The following is a 23115-nucleotide window of genomic DNA, read 5'->3' as shown; positions in this document are numbered from 1 at the left end:
AAATGACAGCGTATGAGCATAATTATCAGTTCAATAATAAGTATGTTTATAGTATATTAGCGACATGGACTTGTTAGCAAACATCTTATCTTTTTAGAATTTAACATCTCACCAACATAATATTAATATTTCATTTCATTTAAAGACGTCTATACAATCAGAGAGGAGTCGCCCCCTGGTGGCCACACACACTAACACACACACACATCCATGTAAATGAGGACACACGTCCGGTTTGTCCTTAAAATAATCTGTTTATTGGTATTGAAACAGGCTCGTCGGGAGGAAACACTGATCTGCAGTCAGCTTCGGGGTCGTCGGCGAACACAACGCTGCTCTGACGAAGCGAGGCGAACGAGGTTGACGCACCAAACACATGACTCAGAAAACCCACCGATACGCTGGATCCCTAAAAATATCATAAAAACCTAACGAGCAAAAACAAAAGCTAACGAGCTCTTCTGACTGCAAACTAGGCGTTACCGCCTCTCTCCGTCCTCACAAACAGCTAAAGAATAAATATATGTATCTGTGATTCATGTAAAATAAGTCTCTTCAGCAAAAGGCCTGGACGCAGCCTGGACATACCGTTACAGACTCCTTAAATACATTCACTCGGGTTAAATGCACGGACAGAACAGACCGGGAGTAGAGAGACGGGCTAAAACGGTCGTCTTCACGAGATTTCATCTGCAAACAAACAATTAACTAAATAACCTCATACATCCAGTTGTAAGACTTCAGAGTGCAAACTGGGTTCTCCGATACGCAGACGACATTCCGCTGATCGGCCAGAGATTCCAGACATGATTTGTGTTTTCTCTGCTGAGGAGAGAAGAAGAGCAGGAACCCTCTTCTCTCCCTGAAACTCCGGGAAGCTGACGAACCACCAAAGAAAAGGCATCTAACCTGACATGAAGGCGTGAAAGCTAGCTAAAGCAGTGGCGTTGCTATAGGCACTAAGACGTTGACAGCGGCAGCGACTGAAAGAGCCCATGTTGTAGAAATGCGTCGATGTTCAAGGCCGTCCGTAGATTTGGATATTTTACACCAGAAAAAGGCCGTGTAGTGTTTTCGTAGCGGAATAAAAAGGCCTCTGATATTCTGCTTTTCTTAAATCTCCTCCGTCGACGTTCTGCTGCCGACAGTGCAACAGAGTGCATAGCTTCAACGGAGGAGAACCCACGTCCTCCCTCCTCCTCCTCCTCCTCCTTCCTCCTCCTCCTCTGCAGGACTTTATCCCAGCTGGTCCTCATACTGCTTCCTGAAGCAGTCTCCGGCAGGGAAGAAGTCCCAGCAGCGTTCCTGGTACAGCTTCCACACATAGGACTCCTGGAACACAAGCAGCATCTTCATCTTCATCTCATCCTCATCTCATCTTCATCTCATCCACATCTTCATCTCATCCTCATCTCATCTTCATCTCATCCACATCTCATCTTCATCTCATCCACATCTCATCTTCATCTCATCCACATCTCATCTTCATCTCATCTTTATCTCAATCTCATCTTAATCTCATCTTAATCTCATCCAAATCTCATCCACATCTCATCTTCATCTCATCTTCATCTCATCCACATCTCATCTTCATCTCATCTTCATCTCATCCACATCTCCATCTCATCCTCATCTTCATCTCATCCTCATCTCATCCTCATCTCATCCTATATTCATCTCATCCTCAACTCATCTTCATCTCAATCTCATCCTCATCTCATCCTAATCTCCATCTCATCTTCATCTCATCCTCATCTCATCCACATCCCATCTTCATCTCAATCTCATCTTAATCTCATCCTCATCTCATCCACATCTCATCCACATCTCATCTTCATCTCATCCACATCTCCATCTCATCCTCATCTTCATCTCATCTTCATCTCATCCACATCTCATCTTCATCTCATCTTCATCTCATCCACATCTCATCTTCATCTCATCTTCATCTCATCCACATCTCCATCTCATCCTCATCTTCATCTCATCCTCATCTCATCCTATATTCATCTCATCCTCAACTCATCTTCATCTCAATCTCATCCTCATCTCATCCTAATCTCCATCTCATCTTCATCTCATCCTCATCTCATCCACATCCCATCTTCATCTCAATCTCATCTTAATCTCATCCTCATCTCATCCACATCTCATCCACATCTCATCTTCATCTCATCTTCATCTCATCCACATCCCATCCACATCTCATCTTCATCTCATCTTCATCTCATCCACATCTCATCTTCATCTCATCTTCATCTCATCCACATCCCATCTTCATCTCAATCTCATCCTCATCTCATCCTATATTCATCTCATCCTCAACTCATCTTCATCTCAATCTCATCCTCATCTCATCCTAATCTCCATCTCATCTTCATCTCATCCACATCTCATCTCTATCTCATCTTCATCTCATCCACATCTCATCTTCATCTCATCCTCATCTCATCTTCATCTCATCTTCATCTCATCTTCATCTCATCCACATCCCATCTTCATCTCAATCTCATCCTTATCTCATCTTAATCTCATCCTCATCTCATCCTCAACTCATCTTCATCTCAATCTCATCCTCATCTCATCCTAATCTCCATCTCATCCACATCTCATCTTCATCTCATCCTCATCTCATCCACATCCCATCTTCATCTCAATCTCATCCTCATCTCATCCTCATCTCATCCTAATCTCCATCTCCATCTCATCCTCATCTCATCCTAATATCCATCTCATCTTAATCTCATCCACATCTCATCCTCAACTCATCTTCATCTCAATCTCATCCTCATCTCATCTTAAACTCATCCTCATCTCCATCTCATCCTAATCTACATCTCATCTTCATCTCATCCTCAACTCATCCTCATCTCAATCTCATCTTAATCTCATCTCATCCTCATCTCCATCTCATCTTAAACTCAGCTTCATCTCATCTTCATCTCAATCTCATCATAATCTCATCTCCATCTTCATCTCATCTTCATCTGAACGCCATGCAGATGAAGTGACACGGTGTTAACGGGAGAATGCTACCGACCTGTCCGGTGTGCTCGGTCTCATCTTTGTTTATGAGATACATCAGGAAGAACCTGAGAGACAAATAACACGTCATCATCACAGGCTCGTTGTTGTGAGGGAGAAAGAAACCCACCATCAAAGCCTTCTTCCCAACAAATCCATCACTTATTTGCAGCTTTTTAAACACAAGAAACCGGCGACAGCCAGCCTTATAAGACTTTAGCTAAGCCCCGCCCCTTCCTGTGTCCGCCATGGAAAAATGATGAACGGTAGAGAGAGAGAGAGAGAGAGAGAGAGAGAGAGAGAGAGAGAGAGAGAGAGAGAGAGAGAGAGAATTCCACATGTGATGTTTGTCGTGTTTATTTATTCTGGAATGAGGTCACATGGAGGACAGAGGAAGGGGCGGGGCTTAGCCTTAACCAGCAGGGTTCTTCTTCTGTTATTTATTCAGTCTCTCTTTCAAACTGTCAAACCAGAGGGTTGTTGTAAACTCTGTTCATGTTGTTTCTGTTGATAAAAATGGTGGTTTTCTGACCGACAGACTGGAGTCTGGTCATGTTGACTCTCTCTGTTTGAACACGAGGATGAGAGCGGTGACTCATCTATGATGTCATGTCTTAATAGGAAAATCAAGGTGTGCCATAGTCAGTCCTTTCTGAGATTATCTAACAGACGAGGAGGTCTGGAACTTTGTAGGTGAAGGTTCAAACATCTGGAAGGAGACTCACATGTAGTTGGCCAGGTTGTGTTCCTCTAAAGTGTGAGTCTCGAAGCCGTGAGGGGTCGTGTCGAAGTAGTCGCTTCCTATTCCACAGATGAAGCACTTGGTCTGGAGGGAACACGTCAGATTAGACACCATGCAGGGGATTACAGGGACCAGGTATTCAGGGGGGTTACAGGGACCCAGGTATACAGGGGGGTTACAGGGACCAGGTATACAGGGGGGTTACAGGGACCAGGTATACAGGGGGGTTACAGGGACCAGGTATACAGGGGGGTTACAGGGACCAGGTATACAGGGGGGTTACAGGGGGATTACAGGGACCAGGTATACAGGGGGATTACAGGGACCAGGTATACAGGGGGGTTACAGGGGGGTTACAGGGACCAGGTATACAGGGGGGTTACAGGGACCAGGTATACAGGGGGGTTACAGGGGGATTACAGGGACCAGGTATTCAGGGGGGTTACAGGGACCAGGTATACAGGGGGGTTACAGGGACCAGGTATACAGGGGGGTTACAGGGACCAGGTATACAGGGGGGTTACAGGGGGGTTACAGGGACCAGGTATACAGGGGGGTTACAGGGACCCAGGTATACAGGGGGGTTACAGGGACCAGGTATACAGGGGGGTTACAGGGGGATTACAGGGACCAGGTATACAGGGGGATTACAGGGACCAGGTATACAGGGGGGTTACAGGGACCAGGTATACAGGGGGGTTACAGGGGGATTACAGGGACCAGGTATACAGGGGGATTACAGGGACCAGGTATACAGGGGGGTTACAGGGACCAGGTATTCAGGGGGGTTACAGGGACCAGGTATACAGGGGGGTTACAGGGGGATTACAGGGACCAGGTATACAGGGGGGTTACAGGGACCAGGTATTCAGGGGGGTTACAGGGACCAGGTATACAGGGGGATTACAGGGACCAGGTATTCAGGGGGGTTACAGGGACCAGGTATACAGGGGGGTTACAGGGACCAGGTATACAGGGGGGTTACAGGGACCAGGTATACAGGGGGGTTACAGGGGGATTACAGGGACCAGGTATACAGGGGGATTACAGGGACCAGGTATACAGGGGGGTTACAGGGACCAGGTATTCAGGGGGGTTACAGGGACCAGGTATACAGGGGGGTTACAGGGACCAGGTATTCAGGGGGGTTACAGGGACCAGGTATACAGGGGGGTTACAGGGACCAGGTATACAGGGGGGTTACAGGGACCAGGTATACAGGGGGGTTACAGGGGGATTACAGGGACCAGGTATACAGGGGGATTACAGGGACCAGGTATACAGGGGGGTTACAGGGGGGTTACAGGGACCAGGTATACAGGGGGATTACAGGGACCAGGTATACAGGGGGATTACAGGGACCAGGTATACAGGGGGGTTACAGGGTCCAGGTATACAGGGGATTACAGGGGGATTACAGGGACCAGGTATACAGGGGGGTTACAGGGTCCAGGTATACAGGGGGATTACAGGGACCAGGTATACAGGGGGGTTACCGGGACCAGGTATGATGAAGGTGGACCCGTCTTACCTCCATGTCCTCTCTGACTTGCTCCTGCTGGTCTCTCAGCTCTCCAAAGGCATCAATGATCAAACCTGGCAGACAGACAGGCAGGCAGACAGACAGATCAGAGTTTTGTATACAACCGACCACAGGGGGGCGCTAGACTCAAGGACACCGACCCTGGATGATGGCCAGCAGGATGACGATGACGAAGAAGAAGAAGGTGATGTCGAAGACCACGCGGTAGAGCTCGTACTCGTCCCCGGCCGGGTCCTCGATCTCGTCCCCGATGCCGCCGCCGGCCCGCACGCCAACGTACATGTGGAACAGGTAGCACTGTGGGAGAACCGGGACGCTTCAGAACCACAGCTCCAGCCGGCGCCCGCCCCCCCACGTTCGCGCCCCGCTCACCGTCATCATGTCGTCACACTTCATGTCCGGCTCGTCCTCGTCCTCGCTCATGTTGTAGAACTTACGGAAGAAGTTGAAGGCCACCACGGTGTACAGGTAGACCACCACGGCCAGCAGACCCACCGTCATCATCAGCTGTGAGGCGGGACACGGGGTCAGGGGTCAGATTAGGACTCTCATACGACAACCTGCAGAAATATCTCCATGCGGCAGCAGAATAATCTAAAACGTCAGGAAACGTAAACACGGATCTGGAAATGTGTCTTCCTATTCACTATAACATTTTCATGGTGTTCAATAATCTGATGTCTAATTGAGTAGATATAATATAATATTGTTGAGTTCTATGGTTTCTTTGATAGTTGACAGTATTTCTCACGATTTCAAAAAGCCAGTTTTCTCCATAATGTGGGGAAAACCTGCTGTGATTCCATCTTCCAACCAGAACATGGGACTTAAATTCAGTTTTCCTGCTCATTCAAATGTTAAAATGTATACATTTATGTAATATATGTTTATTTATGTACGCAGGAATCTGATGTCTCCTATATTTGAGATAATGTGATTTCTTTGATAGTTGACTTCATATTTACAACCAGATTTCACATTAAACGGCTTTTAATAAGACTATTTGTGTAAAACAGCGCCCCCACTGCCCCATCAGTACCAGTTCAGGTGGAGAGTGGTACTGCAGCAGGGAGACAGAAACCCACTAAATGATCATAAATCCAGATGAAGTTCTGTGAGGAGTTGATGAAGGAAAGCTGCTGAAAGCAGGAAGACCCATAGTAAGGGTAGAAAGCTCTGGTTGAGGTGAAGTGGTGGTTCCTGAGAAACCCAGTAAAACCAGACCTCAACACGTGGTCTCTGGTGGATCATGTGTTATGAACTGGTATTAAAACACTCTCACACTTCCTAAACGACTATGTTCTAGCACCGGCACGGCGTGCAACACAGGAAGCTGATCTACAGGAAGTGTGCCGACCTGCTTGCCGTTGTGAGTGACGGAGGACAGGATGGTGCGCAGCGTCTTGACGCCCATGGCGATGTCCAGGAGATGAGCGGCGAAGAAGAAGTTGTTGTAGTGGCCGAGCAGAGACATCAGCATGTACCACACCAGGTAGAGGAAGGTCTGAAAACAGGAGACGGAGGTCAGTCCGGCTCTCAGCGTCTAACGGAAGCACAAACCTGAACTCACGTTGTCGGTGAAGATGACGCCGAACTTCCAGATCTGGTACTTGACGTCGATGGACGTGACCCTGCGGAGGGAGACACATGTGGGACTAGGAACTATGGAGCCGCTGGTCTACGTGGTGGTTCAGGACCTACCAGCTCAGCATGGAGGTGTCGGGTTCAGGCTTCTTCTCGTGCGTCATGGCGCTGACGTCCAAGGAAGCCAAGTCCATCCCGAGCAGCTCGGCGATGCGCTCTCTGCCGTAGATGTCTCCATATTTATCCAGAACCTTCAGGGAGCATCATGTCAGCATCATCTCGGCAGGTTGAGCTCACTGAATGGTCAGACACTCACCTTTCTTTTCACAAACTTGTCCCAGTAGTTGTTGGGGAAAGATCTGTGTTGGCAGAGAGACATCGTCAGGATGTTAGCGAGGCTGGATTTGTACTCGTTCAGACAAACATCTTTATGAATGTTAAAACACTAAAAACCTGATTCATTCATTTATCTTTCCTTTAAAGGAAAACACCACCGCATTTCCATACTGAACTATGTTCTGCTCTGATGTTAGACGAGGTGATACATACCTCCCTCTCCTCTGTGCGTGCACTCAATGGCTCTTGCGCGCACTCCGCGCAGCGCTAATTTGCTAGCATGTAGCTTGTCCCAGTATATTCCTTAGGATCCAAAGGGGGGTGAAGTTAGAAGCGACCAAGCACTTCCACGTTGTCCCTATTTAAATACGGTTACGTGAGTAGTTACACGACCCAAGTTTGGTTACACAAATTGAAACATGCCAATTTTTCTAAGCGGATAACAAGGATAACTATATAGTATGGCGGAATAACAACTGGAAGCACTTCGACGTCGGCGCAGTAATATCATCACTCCGCTCCCCCTCTTACTTCCGTCAATAGAACCTACGTGACCTGCACGCCGTCGCCTGCACTACCTGTAGTAGTTTGTGCACAGTTGAGGAAGCATCAGGTTGTAAGATAGTTTGTGAACAATCAAACATCATGGTTATAACGTGGATCGTACAGGGTTGTGAAAACAAGCAGAAGGTATATAGTCCCGTCATGTTTTGAGTGACGATATTACTGCGCCGACGTCGAAGTGCTTCCAGTTGTTATTCCGCCATACTATATAGTTATCCTTGTTATCCGCTTAGAAAAATTGGCATGTTTCATTTTGTGTAACCAAACTTGGGTCGTGTAACTACTCACGTAACCGTATTTAAATAGGGACAACGTGGAAGTGCTTGGTCGCTTCTAACTTCACCCCCCTTTGGATCCTAAGGACAAGCTACATGCTAGCAAATTGGCGCTGCACGGAGTGCGCGCAAGAGCCATTTAGTGCACGCACAGAGGAGAGGGAGGTATGTATCACCTCGTCTCAGATCAGAGCAGAACATAGTTCAGTATGGAAATGCGGTGGTGTTTTCCTTTAAGGGTCGCTGGAACTGATGCTAATAAGAAGAAATACTGATATTTTTAGATTCCTCTACTCCTCCATCCAGGTCCCTGACTAACGGGGTCTTATTAACGGGGTCTCCTGTAACCCGGTCTCCTGTAACGGGGTCCTGTAACGGGGTCCTGTCACAGGTCTCCTGTAACAGGGTCCTGTAACGGGTCTTATTAACGGGGTCTCCTGTAACCGTGTCTCCTCTAACGGGATCCTGTAACGGGTCTTATTAACAGGGTCTCCAGTAACCGGGTCCCCTCTAACGGGGTCCTGTAACGGGTCTTATTAAAGGGGTCTCCAGTAACCGGGTCCCCTCTAACGGGGTCTTGTAACGGGTCTTATTAACGGGGTCTCCAGTAACCGGGTCTCCTCTAACGGGGTGTAACGGGTCTTATTAAAGGGGTCTCCAGTAACCGGGTCTCCTCTAACGGGGTCCTGTAACGGGTCTTATTAACGGGGTCTCCAGTAACCGGGTCTCCTCTAACGGGGTGTAACGGGTCTTATTAAAGGGGTCTCCAGTAACCGGGTCCCCTCTAACGGGGTGTAACGGGTCTTATTAAAGGGGTCTCCAGTAACCGGGTCCCCTCTAACGGGGTCCTGTAACGGGTCTTATTAAAGGGGTCTCCAGTAACCGGGTCTCCTCTAACGGGGTGTAACGGGTCTTATTAAAGGGGTCTCCAGTAACCGGGTCCCCTCTAACGGGGTCTTGTAACGGGTCTTATTAACGGGGTCTCCAGTAACCGGGTCTCCTCTAACGGGGTGTAACGGGTCTTATTAAAGGGGTCTCCAGTAACCGGGTCCCCTCTAACGGGGTCTTGTAACGGGTCTTATTAACGGGGTCTCCAGTAACCGGGTCTCCTCTAACGGGGTGTAACGGGTCTTATTAAAGGGGTCTCCAGTAACCGGGTCCCCTCTAACGGGGTCTTGTAACGGGTCTTATTAACGGGGTCTCCAGTAACCGGGTCTCCTCTAACGGGGTGTAACGGGTCTTATTAAAGGGGTCTCCAGTAACCGGGTCCCCTCTAACGGGGTCTTGTAACGGGTCTTATTAAAGGGGTCTCCAGTAACCGGGTCTCCTCTAACGGGGTCCTGTAACGGGTCTTATTAAAGGGGTCTCCAGTAACCGGGTCTCCTCTAACGGGGTCCTGTAACGGGTCTTATTAACGGGGTCTCCAGTAACCGGGTCTCCTCTAACGGGGTCCTGTAACGGGTCTTATTAAAGGGGTCTCCAGTAACCGGGTCTCCTCTAACGGGGTCCTGTAACGGGGTCCTGTAACGGGTCTTATTAACGGGGTCTCCAGTAACCGGGTCCCCTCTAACGGGGTCTTGTAACGGGTCTTATTAACGGGGTCTCCAGTAACGGGTCTTATTAACGGGGTCTCCAGTAACGGGTCTTATTAACGGGGTCTCCAGTAACCGGGTCCCCTCTAACGGGGTCCTGTAACGGGTCTTATTAACGGGGTCTCCAGTAACCGGGTCTCCTCTAACGGGGTCCTGTAACGGGTCTTATTAACGGGGTCTCCAGTAACCGGGTCTCCTCTAACGGGGTCCTGTAACGGGTCTTATTAACGGGGTCTCCAGTAACCGGGTCTCCTCTAACGGGGTCCTGTAACGGGTCTTATTAACGGGGTCTCCAGTAACCGGGTCTCCTCTAACGGGGTCCTGTAACGGGTCTTACGGCGTGTTGAGCACCAGCCGGTCCCACTGGCCCTTGATGTCGTCTTCCTCCGGCTGCTCGGTGACGTAGACGCCGTCGAACTCCAGCTTCCTGGCGAGCTCCTTCTCTCTCTTGAAGATGACCAGAGGGACCTGGAGGGGGAAGGAGAGGTGAGCCTTCTGAAGGCCAGCAGAGGACACAACGTGGACTCTGACAGTCTCAGACCTTCAGGCAGTTGTAGCCGATGATGCAGAGGAAGGAGATGATGGTGTGCACGATGCCGAAGAACGCCATGGCCGGCTCCATGTAGCCGGTGCTCTCCTCCAGGAAGTAGTACATGGGACCTTCCTCCTCGTCATCTTCTCCACCAGCGTCATCCATCCCGGACCCGTCCTCCTCAGCACCAGAGCCTTCGAAAAGACCAGAACCCTCGAACAGACCAGAACCCTCATCGAAGTCATGCTCCCCTGGAGGACTGTCAGACACCTGCACAGGTGGGACATGCTTCAGGCTTTTAGTGCAGGATTTTAATTATCACAAAAACACATAACAAACATGTGAATCGTTATAGAAACTAACATAAAACTCAATTTAAGCCACCAATGAAAAGAGATATGCCCTCTCTGTACGGATGTTTCTTATTGGATTCACATCAGCATCTCAACATGTTATAATCACAGCCTTTAAACCCGTCAGACTCCACAGAAGTATTCAGTCCAGTGATATTCATGACCAAATGCCACCCGTGTGTTGCTATGATACAGTAGGCGTCGTGAAGCTGACCTTGTAGAAGAGGAGGATGAAGTTGAGAGCGAAGGCGATGAACAGAGCCAGGAAGCGAAGGTTGTAGAAGTTACGAGAAAGGTAGTTCTGTTGGTGGAGGAGAGGAAACAAGGAAACAAGTTATTGTCTGGTGGATCTGAGGAGGGTCACAGTGTTGCATGCTGGGATGAAGTAAGGTTTCAGGCTCTGAAGCACCAGGATGTTCCTCCACAGACAACGGAGAGCTGCTCACCATGAATTTGATCCTCTGGATCTCCAGCTCGTTCCACAGCTCGAAGCCCACCTCAGACTCTTTCTTGTCCTTCTTCGCCTTCGTCTTCACGGTCTCTTCCTCTTCCTCCTCAGGCTCCTCCTCCTTTACCTCCGCTTCAGGCTCCGTCTTCTCCTCCTTCTCGGCCTTCTCTCTGTTCTCGGTGCTGGAAAGAACAGAAACGTGACACATGTATGTATGATATTTAGGACCAGAAGAAGTGACTCATCCAGAGGGAGATGACATCCTGAGAACCCTGAGAATCTACCAGATTAAAGTCCTAAATTCATTCAAATCCATTCTATGCAGAGACATCTGAAACATCTGATTTACGTTTAAGTCAGAAGATGATTGAGAATCTGTTTTGATGCTGAGGACTTACTCAGCTTTCTCGGTCTCCTGAGGAGCTTCCTCTGCATGTTGGACGGGCTGTTCTTCCTCTCCCGGTCCTCCCCCCGCGGCTTCCAGCTGTTCCAATAGTTGTTTACAGTTACTGAAGTGTTTAAAGGACTACGTTCACATGAAACCACAGTGATGACAGAACCCTCACCAGTTTCCTCTTCAGCAGCGGCGTTCCCTCCGGAGTCGGAGGCTCTTCAGCCGTCGTCTCGCCGAAGTCTCCGAGTCCTCCAGGGGCGTTGAACCCAGGCAGCCGTCCTCCTTCCCGCTCCTCGTTGTCCTCCTCCTCCTCCTCCCCGACCACGTCTAGCAGGTCCACCCCTCCGTCTGCATCCTGGTCCTCCCTGGCCCCGGGTTCAGGTGGCAGGTCTCCGTGGACCTCGTCCTGCGTGGGATCCGGCATGCTGGCGAGGAGCTCCGTCACCGTCATCTTTTTGGCGCCTTCCACCAGGCCGCCGCCGAACAGCGCCTTCCATATGAGCGTGAAGAAGCCCTTACACACGCCGTAGACGAACATCAGGACGCCCATCACCATGGTGTAGATGAAGGTGGCGAGGCCGATCACCATCTCCTTCACCGTCATCTTACGTAGTTTGCGGTAGCGACGCCGCAGGTTCCGGAAGGTGAACATGTTGAAGAAGTCGCCGATGCTCTGCAGGAAGTCAGCGAAGGCCGAGGCCGACTCCGGCGCCGCTTCGTCTTCGTTGCCTTCGTCTCCGGGCTCGCCCTGATCTCCCCCGCCCTCTTCTTCGTCCTCGTCGTCCTCTTCTTCGATGCCGTCTCCCTCCGGCTCCGAGATGGACGCGGCGATGTTCATCTCAAAGATGGTGTCCTCGCAGAAGTTCACGAACATCTCCATCTTCTCGCTCTCGCCGCCCTCGTTGACCACGTCAAAGATGAACTGCCGTTTGGACTCTCGGACTTGAGGCATCTCCCACTGGTTCCGGTTGGCCTCGCTGATTTCAAAGTAGATGCGCTCGATCTTGCGGCTGGCGCCCATGATCTCGATGCGGCCGAGGAACGGCCGAAAGTAGTTGAGCACGCTCTCGGCCTGCTCCAGGAAGTTCTGCAGGCGGGTGTCGTGCGGTACGTGCTCCGACAGGTTGGTGAGCAGGACGGCGATGTTGAAGCCGATGTCTTTGGCCGGCTCCTGGAAACGATCGGCGAACTCCTCGAAGTTGATCATCTCGTTCTCGTCGGCCTCGGAGCAGGACAGCAAGAACTGGATCTCCGAGGGCGAGTACTGCTTCTGGCTGTCCATGGCCTTGGAGAAGTCCTTCTTGGAGATCAGCCCACGTGGGTCGGTGACGTAGTCCCTGAAGGCGTCGGACGCCACGATGTCCTTGAGCTTGAGGAACATGTCGAAGAACTTGAGGATCATCTCCACGTTGCTGGAGGACTCCACCAGCATGTCGACCATCTGCCTGGCGATGGTGCCGTTCACCACGTTGCCTACGAGGAGCAGCACAGCGTGAGACATGGACATGGACAGAGATACATCACCAGGCTGGGATGTCCTACCTTCCAGCAGGGACAGGAGCATCACCACCATGTCCTTCTGCAGGTCCAGCAGCTCCTTCAGCAGTCCGATCTGACTGGAGTCCTAAAACACAGCAAACAGCAGAGGAGTAACCTTCTCAACACGGGAGCCGACGATGAGTCTGAGAGCATTTCTGCTTCGTTCTGAGACGTGAAATGGTGACGAGACGCTACCTCAGAGTGCACTCTACTCCAAACATGATCCTGGGTTTGCAGTTTTAAATAAAAGATATGCATTTTAACATCACAAGTAGAAACACGGGATGTGATGGAGACAGACAGCAGGCGGGTATGAGAGGAGGGAGCAGGGAGGGAGGAGGGGGGGGGAGGGGGGAGGGAGGAGGGGGAGGGAGGAGGGGAGGAGGAGGGAGGAGGAGGGAGGAGGGAAGAGGGAGGAGGAGGGAGGGAGGGCCTTCCCTCTCTGTCAGAGATCGCTGCAGCGTGGGAGTAAAACCATCTCAGCGGTCTGAAGACCTGAACCAGCAGATAAAGGTGTTTCAGTGTGTCGTGGTTGTCATGCCGACGAAGGTCGAGGGGGGAAAGGGGACGAAACAAGCAGCTTCTAACTCATCAGCAACTCAAAATATACAAGACAGCAAAGAAGCAAAGCCAGACATTGAGACGCTTCAGGCAACATGAGAACCAAAACCAATCTTCTGCATGAAGAAATACGGTTTCTATTTGCTGTTGAACGAGGGAACCCCGTCTTTGGGAATGTGAACGGCCTGATTCTGAGATTCACTTGGATTCAGTCTCTAAACCTCAGATTCACGACACAGAGAAGGAAACGGGATGAAGCTGCTTCATGAATAAAGTGATGAAGCAAAAAGCATGAAGGTCTAAATGAGACGTCGCTCACAGAAACAGGTTCTTACGCCATTTCGTTGTCCGGGGTCAGGGTGCATCTGACGGGTCACACGGGGATAAAATGTTATCATCAACATCATGTTTGTATTTGTCTCACTGTGGAAATCATTTCATTCAAGCTACAGCTCACATCCTCTCATTGTGTTTGTATTTATAGGCTTTTCATTCAGATCTGCCAAAAACCTGATTCTACCTTATTTTAACAATAAAAGATATGAATCAACAGCATCACACAGAATTAGACAGGAAACATGCAGCTGCTCGTTAGGTCAACTGGTTAACGACACAATCAAACCGGTTTTACACTCAACCAGGAAGAAACCGGGAGGACCGGTTCTCCTCGGATTGTTTCTGCCAGAAGTACGATAACCTCACTTGTGTATGCATACACAACTACACGTGTACTATGTTTAAAGTGTTATGGAGCAGATTATCTTTCTATTATTAAAACAGCAGCAAACACGCGTCTCCAAAACAACCAGGACTGAAACCTGAAGCAACCACTGGAACTTTAGTGAAGAGGCAGAAACCATCCGACATGGCTCGTTCAGGAATAAATCCAAATTAAAAAAGAAAAGGATAATCAGATAAACACATACTTTACTCTGCAGGACCCAGAGAGACGCTTCACAAAGTTAGGAAACTCAAAGTGGACCAATGATTTTAAATATACCATTGGTCAACTGAATATTATTAATAATCAAAATGCAGAATGTTCTGGATTCTCTGAAGAAAGTCTCCATGAAACACACACACATATATATATATATATATAATATTCTTACCTGAGCGAGTTTCATCATCATGTGAGCGAAGACGTGCAGGAAGCCCACGACGGCGTCCCACAGCCGGCTGTGAGCCAGAGACTGCTGGTTCCCTGTACAGGGACCCTGGAGGACACAGAGACCGGTTTCAGCTGCCCCCCTTCACTGTGGTGTGTGTTCCGTTACCCCCAGGGGGCGCTCTTACCTGGATGTACTCCGTCAGGCTGTTGAAGACCTGCTTGGCCACCGTCATGGCTTTGGAGAAGTTCCTCTTCCCCGGCTCGTCGATGATGTCTTTCCCTGAGTAGTACCAGTAGAAGTCACTGATGGACTCCTGCAGCAGGAAGGAGCACAAAACACTGATTAGTTTATCAAGTCAAAGAACATTAGTAGTACATTTATACATCTTCACCTTACTGGAGTCGGATTTTAGTGTGCCAGATTAAAAGATTTTATTCTCTGAAACAAACAAATAATCCCAGAACATCGCACAAAATCCTCTAGCGAAGGCAAAAACTCTGAAACTTCAAATTCACAGAACAAAAAGGAGTCTAGAGTCCAGAGATGCACCCAGACCAAGTACAAGTACTAGGTATCTGAAGTATGTTGGACCCTTTAGTGGCATCTGGTGAGGTTGTATCAGAGTGGTTTCACAGGTAAATGAGGACAGTATCAGACTAGATGGTGGAACCAGACCAGATACTGGTCTGGACTCAGTGGGAGGAGGATGAGAGCCCAGTATGAAGCAGTGACCTGGAGTCGCAGCAGGTAGTCCACGGTGCAGATGATGATATTGATGGTGGTGGTGCTGCCGGTCTGAGTCCTCAAGTAGTTCTGGAAATCTGGAACAAGAACACTTTGCAGCTTAGATGGAGCTGAAGGGACAGTTTGGGTGAAGAGGAGGAAGAGGAGGCTGCTGGGAGGAAGCTCACCGTTGTTGTGGCCCTCGCAGAGGAGCTGCAGGAAGCGGAAGAGGTCGCATGTAAACTCATCGTCCGCCATCACTTTCTCATCTGGCAGGAAGAACAGAGCAGCACGATGAACACTGATCCCGGGTCAGATTACACTAACAGAGCAAATAAACCTTATCCCACTATTTAACGGGCTCAGAAAGCATTTAAAAGAATCATTTCAACCCTGTTTTATTGGTGTGTCTTCAGTTATGACTGAATGAAGATGAGGGTCTCCATCTTAACAAGTCGTTTGTTTGAGTCAAAATGTGAAATAATTCTGGCAAAATCGTTTCACCAAAACACAGAAGTGATTTTATTATAACTTATTATAACTTATCCTGATTATAACTAGCAGCAGCGATCCGTCACATTATAAGTCAAACTGAAAGCAAACAACTTGTTAAAATAGAACAAACAGTATTCAGATTAGATGAAGCATCAATTAAAGATGGTGATCACAGTAATCCAATTAATCCTGAATACACACTGAACACAAGTCAATTAGTGGTGGAATATTATTGTGTGTGTGTGTGTGTGTGTGTGTGTGTGTGTGTGTGTCAGTGTGTCAGTACCACCACGTCATAGCTGCTCTCATTAGAACGTGTTAGTGGGAAGCAGAGAGAACTTTACCTCCGTCTAGAACGCCACATATTCTCATTTCTAACAGAAAACGTTGAAGAAAACAAAACTCAAATGGACAGCATTTCAAAGAGCGATGGCCACATTGAAATGGACGTGGAATAAACACGTAAATGAAGACATAATATACATGAATACATAACTGGAGACAGGAAACCAGCAGACAACCACATTTAAATCCAGTTTGACACAGATGACTGAGGCGTCATGCAGGACAGATCTACTGAACTCAAACACACTCATGGTTGTGTCATCGCCGTCGTCGGGGGCAACGCCAACACTTTATGTGGGGAATCACTTCAGTAGGTTTTGGCTTCAACATTTTAAATGTTAAATGTAATAATACAAGCCTGTGTTAGCATGCCGTCAGGAATGGTTACTGGGAAAACATGCTGGGATTCAATCATGACACTGAACACGGGATTGTAATGTGTAAAATAATCCAGCGTCCTATAATCCAGTAAACGTGTGTCATCACGTACAACAGAATACATAAATACAGCCTGCATGGTTCAGCTGTGCAAAAACAACAATATACATGACCATGTTTTATATGATGTACAAGAAGCACAAGGCAGAAAGAATTATTATTATTATTAATTTATGTAAGTATTATGATTGAAAAAGTGCCTAAAAGTCAACCAGAACTACAATAACTTCTCTTTATAGGTAGAATGATAATTATGTATTTTATACATAAATATATATATATATTTATATATATACACACAACTGGGTTGATTGTGTGCAGTGAGACAGGTTGATTGTGTGCAGTGATACAGGTTGATTGTGTGCAGTGATACAGGTTGATTGTGTGCAGTGAGACGGGTTGATTGTGTGCAGTGAGACGGGTTGATTGTGTGCAGTGAGACGGGTTGATTGTGTGCAGTGAGACAGGTTGATTGTGTGCAGTGATACGGGTTGATTGTGTGCAGTAAGACGGGTTGATTGTGTGCAGTGAGACGGGTTGATTGTGTGCAGTGAGACGGGTTGATTGTGTGCAGTGAGACGGGTTGATCCTGTTTTATTGTTTGCTGTTGTGTTATTGTCTTTGACCTTTGAGGGTCAGAGTCCTGAGGAGAGTCTACGATCTGGACCAGGATCAGCAACAAGCCTTCAAACGGCACCGTCATGGTAACGCAGGATGCAATTAAATTATTTTAGGGGTCGTGAGGATTTAGGGGTTCAATCCTGGATGAACCAGCTACGTCTGATTGATGGGACTGCTGCAGCAATTCATTTCAGAGGGTCCCTAGGACACAGGGTCCCGAGGACACCGGGTCCCCAGGGTCCCTAAGACACCAGGTCCTGAGGACACCGGGTCCCTAGGGTCCCAAGGACACAGGGTCCAGAGGACATCGAGTCCCTTGGGTCCCGAGGACACCGGGTCCCTAGGACACCGGATCCCGAGGACACCGGGTCCAGGTCTCTGTGGTCTACGTGAGAGCCAAGTGGGAAGGTACTACCTTTCCCGGGCGGCGATCCGTCACCAGACAGAGCGTCAGAGTTCCAGTAGATCTGCATTAAAACACTCAAGGATGACGAATCAAACCACCACGTCAGAGAGAGCAGCGATGTCAGAGAGCAGCGATGTCAGAGAGAGCAGCGACGTCAGAGAGAACAGCTACGTCAGAGAGAGCAGCGATGTCAGAGAGAGCAGCGACGTCAGAGAGAACAGCGATGTCAGAGAGAGCAGCGACGTCAGAGAGAACAGCGACGTCAGAGAGAGCAGCGACGTCAGAGAGAACAGCGATGTCAGAGAGAGCAGCGATGTCAGAGAGAGCAGCGACGTCAGAGAGAGCAGCGACGTCAGAGAGAACAGCTACGTCAGAGAGAGCAGCGATGTCAGAGAGAGCAGCGACGTCAGAGAGAACAGAGACGTCAGAGAGAGCAGCTACGTCAGAGAGAGCAGCGATGTCAGAGAGAGCAGCGACGTCAGAGAGAACAGTGACGTCAGAGAGAGCAGCGACGTCAGAGAGAGCAGCGACGTCAGAGAGAACAGTGACGTCAGAGAGAGCAGCGACGTCAGAGAGAGCAGCGATGTCAGAGAGAGCAGCGATGTCAGAGAGCAGCGACGTCAGAGAGAGCAGCGACGTCAGAGAGAGCAGCGATGTCAGAGAGAGCAGCTACGTCAGAGAGAGCAGCGACGTCAGAGAGAGCAGCGATGTCAGAGAGAGCAGCGATGTCAGAGAGAACAGAGACGTCAGAGAGAGCAGCGATGTCAGAGAGAGCAGCGACGTCAGAGAGAACAGAGACGTCAGAGAGAGCAGCGACGTCAGAGAGAACAGAGACGTCAGAGAGAACAGAGACGTCAGAGAGAGCAGCGATGTCAGAGAGAGCAGCTACGTCAGAGAGAGCAGCGACGTCAGAGAGAGCAGCGATGTCAGAGAGAGCAGCGATGTCAGAGAGAACAGAGACGTCAGAGAGAGCAGCTACGTCAGAGAGAGCAGCGATGTCAGAGAGAGCAGCTACGTCAGAGAGAACAGAGACGTCAGAGAGAGCAGCGATGTCAGAGAGAGCAGAGACGTCAGAGAGAGCAGCGATGTCAGAGAGAGCAGCGATGTCAGAGAGAGCAGAGACGTCAGAGAGAGCAGCGATGTCAGAGAGAGCAGCGATGTCAGAGAGAACAGAGACGTCAGAGAGAGCAGCGATGTCAGAGAGAACAGAGACGTCAGAGAGAGCAGCGACGTCAGAGAGAGCAGCGATGTCAGAGAGAGCAGCGACGTCAGATAGAGCAGCGACGTCAGAGAGAACAGAGACGTCAGAGAGAGCAGCGATGTCAGAGAGAGCAGCGACGTCAGAGAGAGCAGCGATGTCAGAGAGAGCAGCTACGTCAGAGAGAGCAGCGATGTCAGAGAGAGCAGCGATGTCAGAGAGAACAGAGACGTCAGAGAGAGCAGCTACGTCAGAGAGAGCAGCGATGTCAGAGAGAGCAGCGACGTCAGAGAGAACAGAGACGTCAGAGAGAGCAGCGATGTCAGAGAGAGCAGCGATGTCAGAGAGAGCAGAGACGTCAGAGAGAGCAGCGATGTCAGAGAGAGCAGCGATGTCAGAGAGAGCAGAGACGTCAGAGAGAGCAGCGATGTCAGAGAGAGCAGCGATGTCAGAGAGAACAGAGACGTCAGAGAGAGCAGCGATGTCAGAGAGAGCAGCGATGTCAGAGAGAGCAGAGACGTCAGAGAGAGCAGCGATGTCAGAGAGAGCAGCGATGTCAGAGAGAACAGAGACGTCAGAGAGAGCAGCGATGTCAGAGAGAACAGAGACGTCAGAGAGAGCAGCGACGTCAGATAGAGCAGCGACGTCAGAGAGAGCAGCGATGTCAGAGAGAACAGAGACGTCAGAGAGAGCAGAGACGTCAGAGAGAGCAGCGATGTCAGAGAGAGCAGCGATGTCAGAGAGAACAGAGACGTCAGAGAGAGCAGCGACGTCAGATAGAGCAGCGACGTCAGAGAGAGCAGCGATGTCAGAGAGAACAGAGACGTCAGAGAGAGCAGCTACGTCAGAGAGAGCAGCGACGTCAGAGAGAACAGAGACGTCAGAGAGAGCAGCGACGTCAGAGAGAGCAGTGACGTCAGAGAGAACAGAGACGTCAGAGAGAGCAGCGATGTCAGAGAGAGCAGCTACGTCAGAGAGAGCAGCTACGTCGGAGAGAGCAGCGATGTCAGAGAGAGCAACGACGTCAGAGAGAGCAGCTACGTCAGAGAGAGCAGCTACGTCAGAGAGAGCAGCGACGTCAGGGAGAGCAGCTACGTCAGGGAGAGCAGCTACGTCAGAGAGAGCAGCGAGAGTGGAGTTTGACCTCGACCTTGAGTGTGAAATGAAATGCGTATTAAAGGTCACAGCAAGGAAACAGCAGTCAGGTGATTAGAGCTAAACTGGGACAGAGAGGACAGAGGAGCATGGAAAGGAAGAGGAATACAGCAAATACACCGGGTCATTTACCACGTTCTAGCTTCTTATCTGAGAGACGGGAGGGAAAGACACGATGCATGATGGGAAAAGGTTGAAACGGCCGAGTAAACGAGGGAGAGAGAGAGACAAAGAGACGCAGTGAGACAGGCATCATGGCTGTCAGTGGAGGAGAAACCACTTCATACGTCAACAGTCACAATGCTGTGAGGGTCCAACACACACACACACACACACACACACACACACACACACACACACACACACACACACACACACACACACAGAGGAAAACACAACCACACACACACACACACACACACACACGCACACACACACACACACAGAGGAAAACACAACCACACACACACACACACACACACGCACACACACACACACACACACACACACACACACACACACACACACACACACACACACACACACACACACACACACACACACACACACACACACACACACACACATAGAAAACCTGTCACAAACAAACAGACAACACAGTACGAGGACAAGACGTACACACTAGAAAATATTGACTTTAAACATTGTTGTGTTTGTACTTTTACTTAAATAAAACATCTGAGTGTATTTATGTATGTATGTATATGAATATATATATATATATATAATAATTGAAGGAAAAAGATCAATGAATGAAAACTTTCAGTCTGTCCTTTACAGCTTGTGAGACTTCAGGAACGTGTGTGTAGATGAGTGTGTGTGTGAGGCGGTGTGGTGAGCTGGAGTGTGACCGTACTCACTGGTGCCTTCCTCTGAAACCATCCCAAGACCCTCGGCCTTGTTCTGTCTCTCAAACGCATTCAAGTCCAAAACGCTGCAACACAAAGATGCAGTCAGTTCAACAGTTAGAGCCAACAGGATCTAAGACCAGGACTTCAGGACAGACCTGCAGGTCTGCATCAGAGCCTGAACGCTCAGGAAGAATCCCACATCCTTCTTATCCTTCAGGTAGTCCAGCATCCTCTGCAAACAGACGGGAACACAGGTGAGAACACAGACGGGAACACAGGTGAGAACACAGACGGGAACACAGGTGAGAACACAGACGGGAACACAGGTGAGAACACAGACAGGAACACAGGTGAGAACACAGACGGGAACACAGGTGAGAACACAGACGGGAACACAGACGGGAACACAGACGGGAACACAGGTGAGAACACAGGTGAGAACACAGGTGAGAACACAGACGGGAACACAGGTGAGAACACAGACGGGAACACAGGTGAGAACACAGACGGGAACACAGTTGAGAACACAGACGGGAACACAGGTGAGAACACGGACGGGAACACAGACGGGAACACAGGTGAGAACACGGACGGGAACACAGGTGAGAACACAGACAGGAACACAGACGGGAACACAGGTGAGAACACGGACGGGAACACAGGTGAGAACACAGACGGGAACACAGGTGAGAACACAGACAGGAACACAGACGGGAACACAGGTGAGAACACAGACGGGAACACAGTTGAGAACACAGACGGGAACACAGGTGAGAACACGGACGGGAACACAGACGGGAACACAGGTGAGAACACGGACGGGAACACAGGTGAGAACACAGACAGGAACACAGACGGGAACACAGGTGAGAACACGGACGGGAACACAGGTGAGAACACAGACGGGAACACAGGTGAGAACACAGACGGGAACACAGGTGAGAACACGGACGGGAACACAGGTGAGAACACAGACGGGAACACAGGTGAGAACACAGACGGGAACACAGGTGAGAACACGGACGGGAACACAGACGGGAACACAGGTGAGAACACGGACGGGAACACAGGTGAGAACACAGACAGGAACACAGACGGGAACACAGGTGAGAACACGGACGGGAACACAGGTGAGAACACAGACGGGAACACAGGTGAGAACACAGACGGGAACACAGGTGAGAACACGGACGGGAACACAGGTGAGAACACAGACGGGAACACAGGTGAGAACACAGACGGGAACACAGGTGAGAACACAGACGGGAACACAGGTGAGAACACAGACGGGAACACAGGTGAGAACACAGACGGGAACACAGGTGAGAACACAGACGGGAACACAGGTGAGAACACAGACGGGAACACAGGTGAGAACACAGACGGGAACACAGACGGGAACACAGGTGAGAACACAGACGGGAACACAGGTGAGAACACAGGTGAGAACACAGACGGGAACACAGGTGAGAACACAGACGGGAACACAGGTGAGAACACAGACGGGAACACAGACGGGAACACAGGTGAGAACACAGACGGGAACACAGGTGAGAACACAGACGGGAACACAGGTGAGAACACAGACGGGAACACAGGTGAGAACACAGACGGGAACACAGACGGGAACACAGGTGAGAACACAGACGGGAACACAGACGGGAACACAGGTGAGAACACAGACGGGAACACAGGTGAGAACACAGACGGGAACACAGGTGAGAACACAGACGGGAACACGGACGGGAACACAGGTGAGAACACAGACGGGAACACAGACGGGAACACAGGTGAGAACACAGACGGGAACACAGACGGGAACACAGACGGGAACACAGACGGGAACACGGACGGGAACACAGGTGAGAACACGGACGGGAACACAGGTGAGACTCAGATCACTGGAATGTTTGTTACACACAGACATCTGTTTGAAACGGTGATTGGATGAACCACCTGCCAATCAAAACTGCAGGGTTCCTACACCTTCTCCAAACGAAAATTAAAGCACTTTTCAAACCTTGAAAACACCACACTAAAATTCAAGGGTTTCCAGCACCCGTAAGAACCCTGAAACTCAAAGTGAGAACAGATTTTCCACGTAGAGAATCCTTCAGTGTGGTGGTTTGCTCTTCTTTCAGTGATGTAATGCTTTCTGCTGTTCACCTGCTGCACATCACAGTTGCCTCCGTTGAGGATGGAGATTCCCAGTTTGAGTGTAGAAGAAACCATGACTCCTGGTTCACCTGGAATAAGACGAGAG

The 23115-nt window shown here is 49.6% G+C and overlaps 1 protein-coding gene across 13 annotated transcripts in view; it reads right to left on the bottom strand.

The window, feature by feature from the left end:
• Positions 1–187: 187 nt before the first annotated feature.
• ryr1b (ryanodine receptor 1b (skeletal)) overlaps positions 188–23115 on the bottom strand; it is a 72225-nt gene continuing 49297 nt past the window's right edge. For 4 of the 13 annotated variants that reach the window (XM_084019748.1, XM_084019751.1, XM_084019749.1 and 1 more), the window contains 26 exons: positions 23019–23098; positions 21008–21084; positions 20862–20935; positions 20113–20130; positions 15511–15591; positions 15332–15420; positions 14784–14912; positions 14600–14704; positions 13823–13852; positions 12930–13011; positions 11560–12860; positions 11392–11477; positions 10992–11175; positions 10760–10846; positions 10202–10462; positions 9998–10128; positions 7210–7252; positions 7011–7144; positions 6880–6940; positions 6667–6813; positions 5682–5816; positions 5450–5606; positions 5298–5362; positions 3750–3850; positions 3041–3092; positions 188–1332 (listed from right to left, as the gene is read on the bottom strand). In XM_084019748.1, the coding sequence (XP_083875874.1) occupies positions 1237–1332; positions 3041–3092; positions 3750–3850; positions 5298–5362; positions 5450–5606; positions 5682–5816; positions 6667–6813; positions 6880–6940; positions 7011–7144; positions 7210–7252; positions 9998–10128; positions 10202–10462; positions 10760–10846; positions 10992–11175; positions 11392–11477; positions 11560–12860; positions 12930–13011; positions 13823–13852; positions 14600–14704; positions 14784–14912; positions 15332–15420; positions 15511–15591; positions 20113–20130; positions 20862–20935; positions 21008–21084; positions 23019–23098 (3806 nt within the window). In that variant the 3' untranslated portion in view covers positions 188–1236. Of the gene's footprint in view, positions 1333–3040; positions 3093–3749; positions 3851–5297; positions 5363–5449; positions 5607–5681; positions 5817–6666; positions 6814–6879; positions 6941–7010; positions 7145–7209; positions 7253–9997; positions 10129–10201; positions 10463–10759; positions 10847–10991; positions 11176–11391; positions 11478–11559; positions 12861–12929; positions 13012–13822; positions 13853–14599; positions 14705–14783; positions 14913–15331; positions 15592–20112; positions 20131–20861; positions 20936–21007; positions 21085–23018; positions 23099–23115 lie in introns of all 13 variants that reach the window. The other 9 variants (XM_084019752.1, XM_084019745.1, XM_084019750.1 and 6 more) reach the window with 5 other exon arrangements.

This window comes from Eutrigla gurnardus, assembly GCF_963514095.1.
Source record: "Eutrigla gurnardus genome assembly, chromosome: 10".
Taxonomy (NCBI): domain Eukaryota; kingdom Metazoa; phylum Chordata; class Actinopteri; order Perciformes; family Triglidae; genus Eutrigla; species Eutrigla gurnardus.
The sequence above is the reverse complement of the archived record's forward strand: the minus strand, read 5'-3'. Positions and strand labels throughout refer to the sequence as shown.